Genomic DNA, 11,585 nt, shown 5'->3' with positions numbered 1-11,585 from the left:
TTCACTCTGTATAAACAACTCCTGCAGCTCAATTCCAGAAAAATAAATGACCCAATCAAAAAATGGGCCAAAGAACTAAACAGACATTTCTCCAAAGAAGACATACAGATGGCTAACAAACACATGAAAAGATGCTCAACATCACTCATTATTAGAGAAATGCAAATCAAAACCACAATGAGGTACCATTACACACCAGTCAGGATGGCTGCTATCCAAAAGTCTACAAGCAATAAATGCTGGAGAGGGTGTGGAGAAAAGGGAACCCTCTTACACTGTTGGTGGGAATGCAAACTAGTACAGCCGCTATGGAAAACAGTGTGGAGATTTCTTAAAAAACTGGAAATAGAAGTGCCATATGACCCAGCAATCCCACTTCTGGGCATACACACTGAGGAAACCAGATCTGAAAGAGCACCGTCTTTTAGGATTTGAAAGCTCTCAGCTGGAATTTCATCATCTCCACTAGCTTTGTTCGTACTGCTGCTTCCTAAGGCCCACTTGACTTTGCACTCCTGGATGTCTGGCTCTAGGGGAGTCATCACACCATCGTGGTTATCCAGGATAATAAGATCTTTTTTTTAAATTTACAGTTCTTCTGTGTATTCTTGCTACCTCTTCATCTCTTCTGTTTTAGTTAGGCCCATAACGTTTCTGGGCTTTATTGTGCCTGTCTTTGCATGAAATGTTCCCTTGGCATGTCTAATTTTCCTGAAGAGATCTCTAGTCTTTCCCAATTTACTGTGTCCCTGTGGTTCTTTGCTTTATTCAAATCCCTTGTGAGTATACATTGGAAGGGACAAATAGACTCAAGGGTTAGGCCTGGCACACACGGCACCAGAAGACCTATGGATGGAGGTTCCCAACATTGTGCAGGAGGTGGTGATCAAAAGCATCCACAAGAAAAAGAATTGCAAAGAGGCAAAGTGATTGTCTGAGGAGGCCTTACAAATAGATAAGAAGAGAAGAGAAACGTAAAGCACACACGGAAAGATATAGCCACTGCCATACTGCCTCCCCCGCCTCCCGATCTGGGGGTCACCGTCTGCTGCTCTCGGTGCCAGGGGGAAGGGACAACCCAGACTCTCCTACTGGGAAGCCACGGACCAGGTGTGTCTCCCTAAGGATGTGATTGTATAAATCATGCACTCACCTTTAATCATCACCTCACACCCTGCATTTGCCAAGAGACACACGGAGGACCGAGGAGACCATGGACCCTGCTATCTGGCCACACCTCTGCAGTCTCCAACGTTCAGTGGACGGGCGGACGGATGACCAGCCCCACAGGACAGGGCTGAGAATAGCCTCCCCAATACCCAGTTCCTAAACACGCCGTTCATCAGCCCCAAGGCGGCTTCCGGTTTAGGCTGGTGACGGCACACGACGGTGACTGAGACGCAGCCCCCGTGATGCCCAGCTCCACCCACGCGCCGTCCGGCGGCCTTGACGCAGCTTCCAGTTCAGCCCAGTGACGTCACAGGATTTGAACAAGGAGTGGCCTCCTCAATGCCCAAGCCCTCAGTGCGCCGTCCGTCACGCCCGAGGTGGCTTCCAGTTCAGGCTGGTCACATCACAGAACGTGACTGAGATGCAGCCTCAGCACTGCCAAGCTCCAGATGCGCCAGTCCGTTAGCCCCGGAGCAGTTTCCGGTTCAACTTGATGACATCGCCAACAAGCCCGAGGGCCCAGATGAAGTCGCCTGCGATGGTGTTGGTATAGCTGGCAGCTGACCCCGGGCACTGACCCCGCACCCATGCACAAAGGTAGTGGAGCCAGGGACCAGGCCGGGCAGATGAGGACAAAGTGCAGTTTCTCTGTGAGGTTGATGCTGGCCATCAACAAAAGAGGGGCTGCAGTTCATGGTGCGAGATGTGGGGTCCGGTGCCCACGTGTGCAGTCACTATCCCATGGAGTCATGTGGCCAACCAAACCATGTGGTCACCGGCTCACATGATTGGTCACCCACCCATGGGGGTCCACCCTGCGAGGTCATGTGGTCACCTGTCCACATGATTACCCCCTCACGCCATCACACACCCATGTGGTCACCCACTCACTGGGTCAGCAACTCACATGGTAACCCACCCTGCAGGCAGGATCTCAAACCGGTCACCCACCCACACACTTACCCACCCATGCAGTCACCAAGCCACACATCTCCTGCCCATGTGAACAGTAACCCATGGGTCACCTGCCCACGCAGTCACCAAGCTGTGCCATCACCCACCCAGACTCTGGCCGCCTCCGTCGTCAGAGATTCAGATGTCCGACAGAGACCCAAGTTCAGACAGCAGGGACTCACAGGGGTGTTGACTAATGAATTTCTCCTGTTACAGAGGGCAGGCGGGCTGGACAGTGACCCCAGAGATGTCCACGTCCTGACCTCGTGTGGTGGACACAAAAATGTCTGCACGGATGTTCACATCCTGTCTACATCCTGACCCCCTGTGGTAGACACAGTAACATCCCCAAGGATGTCCATGCCATGGTCCCCAGGTGGTGAACAGAATAACGTCCCCCAGTATGTCCTGTTCCATTTCTCCTCTTGAACTGAAACCCAGCCCCATGTGCTAGGACATGCGTGTGACCAGGTGTCCTGGTATGAAGGCGGCACTCACCTGGGTGGCTGCAGCTCTTCATGTGCTCCAGGTAGTGGACGAGGTCTAGGTGCTTCACCTGGTTCCCCCACCAGTAGGGGATACCGGGCCACAGTTCTGCATGCTGACTCATGGATTCCTCATCTTTGTATGACAGGATGACCTGCTGGCCCCGGGACCACGGCTGGCACAGAGTTGGCACCTCCTGTGGGGAGAATCATCCAGGTGCCCATGAGACGTGTGCACAGGGGTTATTGGGGTGCCTTGTGACACAATGCGTCAGGTATTGGGGGTGTCCCAGAAGCTACAGCAGTGTGTGGTTTATTGGGGTGTCTATGAGCAGTGATGGAATGGTTATTGGGTTCTCTGTGAGAAGAGACAGTCAAGGGTGGAATAATGGCATGTCTGGGTAGAGACACTAGTGGGTAGATTACTGGGGTGTCTGAGTGGAGAAGGTGATGAGTGAGTTATTGGGGTGTCTTGAGCAGTGACTGGTAGATTTTTGGGGTGTTTGAGTGGAGACAGTGGTGGGTAGATTACTTGGGTGTCTTGAGCAGTGATGGGTCAATTATTGGGGTACATACCTGAGTGGAAACAGAGGTGGGTGGATTATTGGGATTTCTGATAGGAAATGGCAGGTGGATTACTGGGGCAACTTGAGGCGTGATTGATGGATTTTGGGAGTGCCTGAATAGAGACCGGGCAGGGTGCATTATTGGGGGTGCCTGTGACCAGTGATGGGCTGGTTACTGGGGTGTTTGAGTGGAGACAGTGGTGGGTGGATTACTTGGGTTCTGTGAGCGGCGTCACCTGGTATCTGAATCAGCCTCATGCAGCGAGCAGATAGTTGGATTACAGTGAAACCAAGTGCTCCCGCTGCCAGGAGCATGGGGAGCCTATGGCCCCTGCACACCCCACAGAAACACAGCATGTCCCCAAAGATGTTCTTGATGCAGCCCATCAGGTACTCATGCAGGTCCTCCATCATGCCCTTGGAGTTCCTGCATGCCAGGATGACCACCTCCTGGGGATGGTTCTCCAGCCACTCTGAGATCTCCGTGAGGGCGTTCTGGACGAGGGTGGAGGAGAGGGGCCTTGTAGTGAGACACAGAGGGGCGTGGGTAGGGACTTCTCCCTGCACAGCCCCTCTACAGATGGGTTGGGGGTCTTCACACACAAAGACATAAAGCATGGTGCCTGCTCCCAAGGGACCCAGCCTCTTCTGAGTGGCAGTGGGGAGCTGTGGCATTGCTCTGGGGTGTGTGTGTGTGTGTGTGTGTGTGTGTTTCTGTGTGTGTATGTAGATGCTCTGGTAGGTACAGGTGCACACGCATGTATGCATGTGTTCAGGGTCTGTGTGTGCACGGATATGCATGTGTGTGTGTGTGTGTGTGTGTGCACAGCAGCAGAGAGCAGTGCTTATAATACTGTGTGAAGTCTGTACTCCAGGGAGCGTGGGAGGCCAGCGGCCAGAGTGAAACATTAAGTGACGTGTCCCGCAGCCAAGAGAATGGACTGGACACCCCAAAACTGGTAGACACAGGAAAATATGTGTCAGGGACCTGGTTTAGCCAAATTCTGGGAGACACCCCAGAGTCCTGGGGTACAGCTGTGGGTTCAGAAATGCATGTTGGTCAGGAATTCTGAGTGCCTGATGCCAGAGGTCAGCCCTCTCCTGCCAGAAGTGGACGTCTGTCTGTACCCTTAGAGATCAGTGTCTTCTAACTGGAGTGGACCTGTGTTGTCCCCTTAAAGTTCAGCCTCTCCTGCCTGAAGTGACCGTGTGTCCATCTGAGTGGATGTGTGTCCATTCCCTTAGAGGTCAGCATCTTCTAACTGGAGTGGACCTGTGTTGTCCCCTTAGAGGTCTGCCTCTCCTGCCTGGAGTGACCAGATGTCCATCTGAGTGGACGTGTGCCCATCCCCTCCGAGCCCCTCCATGTCCTGCCTGGACCAGACGTGGGTGTCCCTGGCTGGCGGACCCCCATCCATACCCTCTGCCCCTGCCCCCACCTCCACGAGGGCCATCGTGTACACCATGTGGCCAGGATGCAGGTTCCCCTCGGTGCCCTCCTCTGTGTGCACCATCTGCAGGTCCTCACGCCCAGCATCCAGCTGCTTCATGATGCTCAGCACCTGCACACAGAGGTCGGTCACCTGTGCTGGGCACAGAGGGCGGCCCCCCGCTCAGGGGCTGGGCATGCACTGAGGATGCCCAATGAGGGCCACATCGTCCACTGTGAAATCAACAATGTTGGTGCTGCCCTGCTTCTGGGAACAGGGTTGAGGCCTTGCTTCTGGGAACAGGGTCTCCAGGGTCACTGGTCACATGGAGCACACAGCCCAGGTCCAGATTGTGGTCTTGGGGGCAGTGTTCTTGCAGAGTCCAGCCTCACCCTCCTCTCAGGCAGTCCCTGGGTGGAAGCACCCTGTGGGTTCAACAGCCCAGTCTCCAAACACCCAAGCTGGACCCTTGGACATGAGGACACACAAGACCCATGGTATCAGAGTCATCCTATTATAACTTTCCCCCCTCCACAGTAATAGTCCCCCACTACAGTAAGGGTCCTCCTTGATTATGAATCCCCTGTCCACAGTAAGGCTTCCCTGGTGGCTCAGCTGGTAAAGATTCTGTCTGCATTGTGGGAGACGTGGGTTCAGTCCCTGGGTTGGGAAGATCCACTGGAGAAGGGAAAGGTTATGCACTCCAGTATTCTGGCCTAGAGAATTCCATGGCCTGTCTAGAGTCAGACATGACTGATCAACTTTCACTTTCTCCACAGTGACATCCCCCCTACATGGTCATAGCCCTATTTATTGTTGTATCTCCCCTCTATCATATTAGTCAGCTCTCTACAGTAATGTTGCCCCTTGTACAAATAAAGTCCTACCTCTATGTAATCACCCCCTCTCTAGAATAATAGTCCTTCTCCCTGAAGAGCTCATCCTCCTGTAATACTCCCCTTTCCTCGTCACAATAACCTTTCAGAATAAAAGTCTCTTCTCTAATCCGAACAGTCAACGAGATGCAAGTAGAGCACACAGCAAAACAGTATGTCAGAACCCCAAGCACCACGCCATGGGGACCCCTGTGGATGTGTGTGCCCCACCACATAGGGCTCCTTTGGTTTGTCTGTGTCACCATCCTGGGGACACCTGAGGGTGTGTGTCTGTCTTCCCCTCACAGAGGAGACCTCCCCATAATACAGGTCACCTGCCTCCTGGGTGTCCTTTCCACAACTCTCCACCTAGCACAGGTCACCTGCCCACTCCCGAGTCGTCCTGTCTCCACATCCCTGGACCTCTGTTCCATCATAATCCGGGTCAGGGTGTCACAAGCGCTTCATCTTCCCATGTGCACTGGCCTGAGATGGTGGTGGGTTCACTGGGATGGGAGGAATAATGTCCCATCGCCTGTGGACACCAATCCTGTACTTGCAAGACACTCTCCCATCTCCCAGGCACATAGGTGTGGGTCACCTGTCCTCTCTTCCTTTTCTCTGAACCCCAGCTGTCTGGTTTCCCAGTGCAGATTCAGGAGTGCTCAGCAGTAGTGCCACCCAGCCGCGAGGCCTCGGACAGCACCCCAGGGAGCAAGCCGGGTGCCCCTGCACACCCTGATGGCGCTTCCTCCTGTGAGTCAGCCGCCCCCTCTGAGTTCTCAGCCCACTCAGGTGAGCAGGTGGGGTGTGTGCCGGTGAGGTCAGGTTCTGCCCCCGCCGGCCCACAGTGAGACACTGGAGGAGGCCCCATGTGACCTCATGAGGTAGACTGAGGTAGAGAACCCACCTGGGCCCAGGTGCCCCCAGGAGCAGGGGCCCACCTGGAGGGGACAGATGGCTGTCAAGCACAGCTCTTGCCTTGTGTAATTGCTTCCTCCTGGGAGATCCCTGGCTGCTGGAATCCTTCTCAGGGGATCTGATGGGCAGAGAGCCAGGGCTGGAACATGGGCAAACCTCATTCCTGCTTGCATCAGGTGCCTGCAGCCTGGCATTAAGAGCTCACACCCAGAGGAGGGAGTGAGCAGTAGGGCGTCCACCAGAACTTGGGGGTCCTGCAGGACTGGGGTCCCTCTGCTCTGAGTGTCCCTTGGTGCCAGGGTCTCTCTGTTCTATGGCCCTCCAGGGCAGGGTCGCTCCATCCTGGGGGGCCTCAGTGCCGTGGTCTCAAGTGGTATGGTTGCCAAGGAGAAGTGGGCTGTGTGCGGGGTGGGGGACACGGGTGGTGGTCTTTCAAGGGGTGTTGAAGGTCATTTGCTGCAGCAGCACCTAATTTAATCCTTGTAGAGGTGGATGGCAAGTGCCTGTGTGTAGCTGACAATATTCATATGAGTCTTTGCTTTTTCTTTTAATTTGGATTGGGTGGGGGCACTGTGACTTCCTTTCCCATTTTTTCCCCATGTTTTATCCTCATATTTTTTTTGTCCGTCATGACTCTCTACAGAGAACACAGTACCATTTTCTGCTACTAGTTTATGTTAATATTAGTTTTTGCTTTTTCTTTTATTTTGGATGGAGAGAATCTATTATTTTCTTTCCCTTTTTTTTATCCTTATGTTTTCTTGTTTTTCCATTATGACTCCTTGTAGAGGACACAGTACATTTTCTGCTACAAATTTATATTAGGGCTTCCTTGTGGCTCAGTTGGTAAAGAATCTGCTTGCAATGCTGATGACATGGGTTCGATTCCTGGGTTGGGAAGATCTCCTGGAGAAGGGAATGGAAACCCACTCCAGTAATCTTGCCTGGATAATTCCATGGACAGAGGGGTCTGGTGGGCTACAGTCCACTGGATAGAAAAGAGTTGGAAACAACTGAACAACTTTCACTTTTCAATTTATGTTAGTTATTTTTTGCTTTTTCCTGTCTTATTTGTGTGGCAGACAGATGTTTCTTCCTTTCGTTCTCCCCGCTTGATTCCTTCTTGCCTTTCCTAGTACTGTTTCTGGGGGTGGGCACAGACCTTTGTGGGTCTTGTGTGTCCTCATGTTCAAGGGTCCAGCTTGGGTGTTTGGAGACTGGGCTGTTGAACCCACAGGGCGCTTCCACCCAGGGACTGCCTGAGAGGAGGGTGAGGCTGGACTCTGCAGGAACACCCCCCCCCCAAGACCACAATTTGGACCCGGGCTGTGTGCTCCATGTGACCAGTGACCCTGGAGACCCTGTTCCCAGAAGCAGGGCCTCAATCCTGGCAGCACTGTTGATTTCACAGTGGACGATGTGGCCCTCATTGGGCATCCTCAGTGCATGCCCAGCCCCTGAGCGGGGGGCCGCCCTCTGTGCCCAGCACAGGTGACGGACCTCTGTGTGCAGGTGCTGAGCATCATGAAGCAGCTGGATGCTGGGCGTGAGGACCTGCAGATGGCGCACACAGAGGAGGGCATCGAGGGGAACCTGCACTCTACCACATGGTGTACACGATGGCCCTCGTGGAGGTAAGGGTGGGGGCAGGGCGTATGGACGGGGGTCCGCCAGCCAGGGACACCCACATCTGGTCCAGGCAGGATGTGGAGGGCCTCTGAGGGGATGGGCACACGTCCACTCAGATGGACATCTGGTCACTCCAGGCAGGAGAGGCAGACCTCTAAGGGGACAACACAGGTCCACTCCAGTTAGAAGATGCTGACCTCTAAGGGAATGAACACACATCTACTCAGATGGAAACACATCCACTCAGATGGACACACGGTCACTCCAGGCAGGAGAGGCTGACCTTTAAGGGGACAACACAGGTCCACTCCCGTTAGAAGACATTGATCTCTAAGGGGACGGATACACTCCTCCTGACAGGAGAGGGCTGACCTCTGGCATCAGGCACTCAGAATTCCTGACCAACATGCATTTCTGAACTCACACCTCTAGCCCTGGCCTCTGGGGTGTCTCCCATAATTTGGCTAATCCAGGTTCCTGACACGTCTTTTGCTGTGTCCCGTTTTGGGGTGTCCAGTCCATTCTCTCAGCTGCTGGACAAGTCACTTAATGTTTCACTCTGGCCTCGGCCCCCAGTGCCCCCACCACAGAACCTAATGACCCTTGGAGGTTCCGGCCTGGGCCTCACTGTGAATGTACCCTGCTGGCCTCCCATGCTCCCTGGAGTACAGACTTCTCACAGTATTATAAGCACTGCTCTCTGTTGCTGTGCACACACACACACATGCATATCTGTGCACACACAGACCCTGAACACATGCACACATGTGTGTGCACCTGTACCTACAGGAGCGTGTACATACACACACAGAAACACACACACACAGAGACCCCCCAGAGCAATGCCACAGTTCCCCACTGCCACTCAGAAGAGGCTGGGTCCCTTGGGAGCAGGCACCGTGCTTTATGTCTTTGTGAGTCAGGACTCCCCAACCAGTCTGTAGATGGCTGTGCTGGGGGAAGTCCCCATCCACGCCCCTCTGTCTCTCAATACAAGGCCCCTTTCCTCCACCCCCTCCAAGAACGCCCTCCTGGAGATCTCGGAGTGGCTGGAGAACAACCCCCAGGAGGTGGTTATCCTGGCATGCAGGAACTTCGAGGGCATGATGGAGGACCTGCACGAGAACCTGATGGGCTGCATCAAGAATATCTTTGGGAACATCCTGTGTCCCCGTTGGGTGAGCAGGGGCCACAGGCTCCCCATGCTCTTGTCAGCGGGAGCACTAGGCTTCACTGTAATCCAACTATCTGCTCGCTGCGTGAAGCTGATTCAGACTCCAGGTGATGCTGCTCACAGAACTCCAGTAATCCACCCACCACTGTCTCCACTCAAACACCCCAGTAACCAGCCCATCACTGGTCACAGGCATGCCCAATAATCCACCCTGTCCGGTCTCTATTCAGGCACTCCCAAAATCCATCAATCACGCCTCAAGTTGCCCCAGTAATCCACCTGCCATTTCCTATCAGAAATCCCAATAATCCACCCACCTCTGTTTCCACTCAGGTATGTACCCCAATAATTGACCCATCACTGCTCAAGACACCCAAGTAATCTACCCACCACTGTCTCCACTCAAACACCCCAAAAATCTACCAGTCACTGCTCAAGACACCCCAATAACTCACTCATCACCTTCTCCACTCAGACACCCCAGTAATCTACCCACTAGTGTCTCTACTCAGACATGCCATTATTCCACCCTTGACTGTCTCTTCTCACAGAGAACCCAATAACCATTCCATCACTTCTCATAGACACCCCAATACTCCACACACTGCTGTAGCTTCTGGGACACCCCCAATACCTGACGCATTGTGTCACAAGGCACCCCAATAACCCCTGTGCACACGTCTCATGGGCACCTGGATGATTCTCCCCACAGGAGGTGCCAACTCTGTGCCAGCTGTGGTCCCGGGGCCAGCAGGTCATCCTGTCATACAAGGACGAGGAATCCATGAGTCAGCATGCAGAACTGTGGCCCGGTATCCCCTACTGGTGGGGGAACCAGGTGAAGCACCTAGACCTCGTCCACTACCTGGAGCACATGAAGAGCTGCAGCCACCCAGGTGAGTGCCGCCTTCATACCAGGACACCTGATCACACGCATGTCCTAGCACAAGGGGCTGGGTTTGTGTTCAAGTGGATAAATGGAACACTACATATTAGGGGACGTTATTCTGTTCAACACATGGCGAACAGGGCATGGACATCCTTGGGCAAGTTACTGTGTCTACCACAGGGGGTCAAGATGTAGACAGGATGTGAACATCCGTGCAGACATTATTGTGTCCACTACACGGGGTCAGGACGTGGACATCTCTGGGGTCACTGTCCAGCCCGCCTGCCCTCTGTAACAGGAGAAATTCATCAGTCAACTCCCCTGTGAGTCCCTGCTGTCTGAACTTGGGTCTCTGTCGGACATCTGAATCTCTGACCGCTGCAGAGGCCAGAGTCTGGGGGGCGATGGCACAGCTTGGTGACTGCATGGGCTGGTGACCCCATGGGTTATTTGTCACATCACAGGAGATGTGTGGCTTGGTGACCCTGTGGGTGGGTGACCATGTGGGTGGGTGACTGGTTTGAACTCCTGACAGCAGGGTGGGTTACCATGTGAGTTGCTGACCTGGTGAGTGGGTGACTGCGTGGGTGGGTGATGGTGTGAGGGGGTAATCATGTGGACAGGTGACCACATGACCTCGCAGGTTAGTGACCCCATGGGTGGGTGACCACGTGGGTTGGTGGCCACTTGGAGGGATCACCACATTATGAAGTGACCCCGTGGGTGGGTGACCAACCATGTGAGTCGGTGACCACATGGTCTGGTTTGTCACATGACTCTGTGGGTTAGTGACTTCACATGTAGGCGGCTGACCCCACAGCTGGCACCATGAACTGCAGCCCCTCTCTTGTCCCAGGCAGGCTGTTCATGGCCGGCATCAACCTCACAGAGAACCTGCAGCTTGTCCTCATCCACCTGGCCTGGTCCCTGGCTCCACTACCTTTGCACATTGGTGCGGGACCAGTGCCCGGGGTCAGCTGCCGGCTATACCAACACCATCGCAGGCGACTTCATCTGGGACGTTGGGTTTGTTGGCAATGTCATCAGGTTGAACCAGAAGCTGCTTCAGGGCTGACAAATGGCACGTGTCTGGAGCTGGGCATCACGGAGGCTGTGTCTCAGTCACGTTCCTGTTACCAGCATGAAACGGAAACCGCCTAGGGGCTGACGGACGACGCACTGAGGGGCTGGGCATTGCGAGGCCACTTCTGGTTCACATCCTGTGACGTCACTGGGCTGAACCGGAAGCTGCTTCGAGGCCGCCAGATGGCGCATGGGTGGAGCTGGGTGTCACGGAGGCTGCGTCTTAGTCACGTCCTGTGCCGTCACCGGCCGAAACCGGTAGCCGCCTTGGTGCTGATGGACGGCATGTTTAGGAGCTGGGCATTGCAGAGGCTATTCTCAGCCCGGTCCTGCGGGGCTGGTCATCCATCCGCCCGTCCACTGAACGATGGTGACTGCAGAGGTGTGGCCAGGTGGCAGGGTCCATGGT

The 11,585-nt window shown here is 54.2% G+C and overlaps 1 protein-coding gene and 1 pseudogene across 1 annotated transcript; one reads left to right on the top strand and one right to left on the bottom strand.

The window, feature by feature from the left end:
• Positions 1-1,632: 1,632 nt before the first annotated feature.
• On the bottom strand, positions 1,633-5,917 carry LOC133052924 (PI-PLC X domain-containing protein 1-like). The gene is made up of 5 exons (XM_061137719.1): positions 5,864-5,917; positions 4,615-4,737; positions 3,515-3,670; positions 2,623-2,806; positions 1,633-1,832 (listed from the first exon to the last, which is right to left on the bottom strand). The coding sequence occupies exons 1-5, from the start codon at positions 5,915-5,917 to the stop codon at positions 1,633-1,635; spliced, it is 717 nt and encodes a 238-aa protein (XP_060993702.1).
• An 86-nt stretch (positions 5,918-6,003) lies between these two features.
• LOC133052923 (PI-PLC X domain-containing protein 1-like) lies at positions 6,004-11,168 on the top strand (annotated as a pseudogene).
• Positions 11,169-11,585: the final 417 nt, after the last annotated feature.

Source organism: Dama dama, chromosome X (genome assembly GCF_033118175.1).
Source record: "Dama dama isolate Ldn47 chromosome X, ASM3311817v1, whole genome shotgun sequence".
Lineage (NCBI taxonomy): Eukaryota > Metazoa > Chordata > Mammalia > Artiodactyla > Cervidae > Dama > Dama dama.
This window is presented reverse-complemented; position numbering and strand designations above follow the sequence as displayed.

Excerpts from the sequence above, each read along its gene's own strand:
- LOC133052924 (XM_061137719.1), bottom strand. The coding sequence starts at position 5,917 with ATGATGGAACAGAGGTCCAGGGATGTGGAGACAGGACGACTCGGGAGT. Across the intron at positions 3,671-4,614 it reads ACACGATGGCCCTCGTGGAG|AACGCCCTCACGGAGATCTC; the intron begins GTGGGGGCAGGG and ends ACCCTCGTCCAG. Across the intron at positions 1,833-2,622 it reads GAAGAGCTGCAGCCACCCAG|CATCAACCTCACAGAGAAAC; the intron begins GTGAGTGCCGCC and ends GTTGATGGCCAG.